This window comes from Takifugu rubripes, chromosome 22 (genome assembly GCF_901000725.2).
Source record: "Takifugu rubripes chromosome 22, fTakRub1.2, whole genome shotgun sequence".
In the NCBI taxonomy this organism is placed as follows: Eukaryota; Metazoa; Chordata; class Actinopteri; order Tetraodontiformes; family Tetraodontidae; genus Takifugu; species Takifugu rubripes.
In genome coordinates, this window is record NC_042306.1 from 491,540 (window position 1) to 496,539 (window position 5,000).

At 46.4% G+C, this 5,000-nt stretch overlaps 1 protein-coding gene across 3 annotated transcripts in view; it reads left to right on the forward strand.

Annotated features, from left to right (window-relative positions):
• Positions 1-2,229: 2,229 nt before the first annotated feature.
• Positions 2,230-5,000, forward strand: part of LOC101062595 (early nodulin-75-like) — a 10,922-nt gene continuing 8,151 nt past the window's right edge. Inside the window, exons 1-4 of one of the 3 annotated variants that reach the window (XM_029830602.1) lie at positions 2,239-2,537; positions 2,607-2,726; positions 3,176-3,297; positions 3,367-3,547. In XM_029830602.1, the coding sequence (XP_029686462.1) occupies positions 2,273-2,537; positions 2,607-2,726; positions 3,176-3,297; positions 3,367-3,547 (688 nt within the window). In that variant the 5' untranslated portion in view covers positions 2,239-2,272. Of the gene's footprint in view, positions 2,538-2,606; positions 2,758-2,829; positions 2,882-3,175; positions 3,298-3,366; positions 4,050-5,000 lie in introns of those variants that run through there. The other 2 variants (XM_029830601.1, XM_029830603.1) reach the window with 2 other exon arrangements.

The window sequence follows — 5,000 nt, forward strand, 5'->3', positions numbered from 1 at the left end:
GGCAGTGGGTTCCCTGTTAGGCATCCGCTCTACCCAGGCAGCTGAGGGGGTGCTTCGGTTATGGAGGAACAGGCTCAGCACGAGAGAGAGGCGTATCCTTGAGGACTACGGCCAGGGGACCAAACCCGACAGCGAGGACCCCTTCCCGGAGATCAGGCTGGTTGCCCACCTCGGGAATCTAGACGGTCCTCTCCTCAGACCAGCAAAAACCTTCTCCTTGCAGGCAGTCGAGAAGAAGACCCTGTACAACGACTGTGTGAGGGTACTAAACAGGAGAGGACTGTCGAACAGGAGCACCAGCGTGTGGGCCGATCGACTGGGAGGGGATGGAGCCCGCCCCTGCTGGAGGGTCCTTTACAAGCCGCCCCTGAAGAAGAGGGCCGGGGACCTCAGTGGAGGATCTTACATGGGGCTGTCGCCTTGAACGCTCTCCTCTCCAGAATGAACGCTGCTGTGTCGGACCAGTGCCCGTTTTGTTCCGGGCGAGAGACTGTGTTCCACGCGTACAGTGAGTGTGAGAGGCTCACTGTACTTTTTAATGTCATGAAGGGTGTTTTTAATGGTTTTAAGGAAACCTTTTCTATGAGAACTTTTATTTTTGGCGCAGGTTACAACTCAAAAGCCGCTCGCAACAAGTGGCAACTCCTGAATTTTATCTGTGATGAGGCAAAAATGGCAATTTACGTCTCCAGGAAGAACAAAATTTCAAAAACTGGGGATAGTGAGGCCGCCTCTGTATGGCGCTGTAATGTCCGGTGCAGGCTGACGTTGGAGTTTGGGTTTTATAAAATGATGAACGACCTCGGCAAATTCCAGGACATATGGTGTCACAGAAATGTTTTATGCACTGTGACAGAGGATCTTTTGCACTTTGCACACCCCCTGGTGGGATAAATTGTATTGTTAATTTCTTAATATTTATTTATTTATTTATTTATCTATTTTCATTGTGGTTGGTGGTATCATTATTATTATAACTATTATTATTGTTATTATTATTACTATTATTGTTATGATTATTATTATTACTATTATTGTTGTTCTGTGGGTTTTCTAAACAGGGCGTTTTGTGGCCCTGTGTAAATTTGTTAATTAAAGTATTTTGTAAAAATAAAAAAATAAAAATCTCTTCTCTCCTCTCCTCTTCCTCTTCTCTCCTTCCTCTCCTCTCCCTCTCCTCTCTTCTTCCTCTCCTTCTCCTCCTCTCCTCTCCTCTCCTCTCCTCTTCCTCTTCTCTCCTTCCTCTCCCTCTCCTCCTCTCCTCTCCCTCTCCTCCTCTCCTCTCCCTCCCCTCCCCTCCCCTCCTCTCCTCTCCCTCCCCTCCCCTCCTCTCCCTCCCCTCCTCTCCTCTCCTCTCCTCTCCTCTCCTCTCCTCTCCTCTCCTCTCCTCCTTCCCTCTCCCTCTCCCTCTCTTCTCTTCTCCCTCTCCTCTCTTCTTCCTCTCCTTCTCCTTCTCCTCTCCTTCTCCTCTCCTCTCCTCTCCTCTCCTCTCCTCTCAGGCCCTGGGATTCTGGAAAGTGCCTCGAAACAATTTTCATTGTATAAGACGCTATATAAATAAAGATTTATTTCATTTGAAGTGATTTAAAAATTGTGACTGAATTGTAACTCAAATTTGCTATATTTTACATACCAACTCAGTTTAGCATTTACACAAACAAGGAATTTCTTTACCTGCAATGATTTTAACGACTGCAGGGGTCAGTATTGAGTGACCAACACAGTATCAATACAGTGCCAACACAGTTTGTGTCGTGTGTCAAAACACTCCTTGAGGCATCATCATCCCATCACTACCGTGATGCACCGATGAGTGAAAAGAGCTGAAACCTGCTGAGTTCCAGAGCAGAGGGCGCAGCGCACAAACCAGTTCTTCTCAGTTTTGTTTTTTATGTGGAAGGAACGGTTGTACTGTAAATAGATTTACAGAAACTGTTACACATCAGATACAGCCTATATATGAAAACAGATGTTTGTACATATTTCTTACATGGACAATGAACCCGCTGCAGCTGAAGCCGATGACCATCAGTGATCAACCCGCAGCTGAAGCCAATGACCATCAGTGATCAACCCGCAGGTGAAGCCAATGACCATCAGTGATCAACCCGCAGGTGAAGCCAATGACCATCAGTGATCAACCCGCAGCTGAAGCCAATGACCATCAGTGATCAACCCGCAGGTGAAGCCAATGACCATCAGTGATCAACCCGCAGCTGAACGCTTGAAAAGCGCCGCTTCAGGCATCAGTGTGTTGTTTCCAGGAGTTACGATGGCAACCAAAGGAAAAAGGAAGCGCTCCTCTCTTTGCTTGGCTGTGATTCTTTTCTTCGTTTCGCATTTTGCGCAAACGGCAGAAAGTTTTCGGCTGAGTAAAACAGAAAAAAGCGCAGCAGCGGCGGATTTCAAGCCCGGGAGGATCGTGTTCGGGAATATCTTTGACAAAACGTCCGGAGTTGACGCGCCGGTCGAGGATGGAGCCCACATCTCGCCCTCTTCCACAGAGGGGGACGTCAACTACCAGAGCGACAACTCTGGTTAGGATCACCGATTCATACTTTGCTCAACTCGGACATGGCTAATTCAGATGTAATCTCTGTTAACAGGCCTCCAAACCCACATTCCCGATATCATGAAGTTCATGAACCCTTCTGTGCTGTGCGGTCTGAACAAGATGAAGTTCATGGCTCAGGGAGCCGATGCCCAGCAGTTTTCGATGGATCCAGGTGAATTTGTCTCGTCTACTACCCTGCAGAGGTGAAATAACTTGGTTAGTCTTGCACTGAGTGAGTTGGCTCTGGTTTTGTAAATCATTATGCTTCCATGCAGTCTTTGGGGGCTCATGATGCCAATTCGCCTGTCATAACAGCACGGTGAGCTGGGTAAACATTTTAAATGGCTGGCAATAGAAAATGCCAACTGTGCTGCTCTTGCCTCCATGCAATGGAAAGGAGGCTTCTCCACCCCCGTCCAGCAAGAAGCCCAAAAGACCATGTCTTAAGGGGAACTGCTGGCTTGGGAAGCTATGAACAGGAGTGGAAATGAAGCCCAAGTCTTTAAACTTGTCCTTGACCCTCAAGATGTCTGCTCAGATTGTATTGGAGTAAAAATGTGCAAGTGGTTTAATTTCAGCTGTTTCTAATGGTTTTGTAACTTCTGGTTTCATCTTTCACAGGAGCTTCTGGACTGCCTGTACCACTACCCAATGTCTCCCCCAGTTGTGGCTATGACACACAGTGGAATTCCCCTTCACTGTCCATGGTAGTTCCTTATAATGGCTGTTTCATGATTATCACGGTAAGGCTAGCTGATTGATCAAATGCTTGGATAACATCAGCATTTGTTGAAATTTGAACTCTTTCCTAGGGTGGATACTACGTGCTGCCGATGCTTTGGTACAACATACAGTTTTCACTGTGGTGCCCAATGTCTTCATGGGGTCAGCCACCTCTGCTGCAAGCTGCCGCCACAACCCCCCCACCGGTGTCACAGCCTCAGTATTATCCTTTCTGGAACGTTCCTTTTCAGATGCCTCAACACGTCAAACATCCCCCCTGGAGCCTTCCTTCTGGGCAGATGCCTCAAGCCATGCCGTTCCCAAACCTGCCTTTCTGGAATCCCCATTTTTACCCAACCACGATGCCAAAAACCACAACCACACCTCCATCTCAGACAAGTACTTTGCCAAGCCCTGGTGGACAGGTCCAATTTAATCCTATACAATTCCCCTATCCATGGGGTTTTCCGATGTTTCCACCAGGTGGTGCGTTCCCAGTTAAAACAAAGCCTAATCAGCCGATGCCTCCATTTGGTGCTGGTTATCCCTCCCCTTACCAATACAATGTTCCAACTATGTTCAATCCTTTTCACAACCCTCCAGCAAAACCCAACCACCCCCTATTTAAATTTCCCCCACATGGCCATTTTCCAATGAAATTGCCATACCATTCTTAATTTGACACTGCATTTCAAAGATGTAGGGAGCTGCATGTTGCTGAACTTGCTCTTTTAGATGTGTATTGACCAATAAAGTGGAAATCCAGAGTAAACGTGTCCTGACTTGTGATTTACCTCTTTAAAAGGTTCATTTAAAGTTTCTTTTGGTTTGACTTATGCTGTTTTGCCTTGGCTGCGTTCCTGAGATTAGATGTTCTCAGGCTCTAGAAATGCCTGGGAACTCATTGAGATGCCTGAAGCGCTGTAATATTTGTATCTTTAATTGGTTCTCTTGCTAAATACATTTTGAAATTGGCATTGTTCTTCTTGACGTCTTCATTCAAAGAACACGTGGATTGGCAGTGACACACGTGAGGGACTGCGATCCAACACAGGTTATGTACCCCGGTCCTACAAGGTGGCAGTGATTAAGCCGTTGCTTAAAAAACCATCACTGGATCCAGATGTATCAGAAAATTATAGGCCAATATCAAACCTTTTTATCTCTAAAGTTCTAGAGAAGGTGGTGGTGACTTGGTTACTGGAGCACCTGCAGAGAAACGGCCTGTTTGAGATGTTTCAGTCAGGCTTTAGAGCTCATCACAGCACTTCTTAAAGTCACTAATCTTATAGCTTCAGATCATGGACTGGTCTCTATGCTGGACCTCAGTGCTGCTTTTGATCCAGTTGATCACAGCATCCTGTTACAGAGACTGGAACATGTGATTGGGATTAAAGGGACAGCACTAGACTGGTTTAGATCATACTTATCTGATAGATACCAGTTTGCTCATGTCCATGGTGTTCCCTCCTCATACAGTAGGGTTAGCCATGGAGTTCCTCAAGGTTCTGTACTCGGACCAATCCTCTTCACATTGTACATGCTTCCCTTAGGGAACGTTATTTGGCAGCATGGGATAAATGTTCATTGTTATGCTGATGACACTCAGCTTTATTTATCCATGAAACCAGAGGAGACAGAAGTTAGTGAAGCTCCAGACCTGTCTTAAAGACAAAGTCCTGGATGTCTTCAAATGTCCTCCTTAACCCAGGAAAAACTGAGG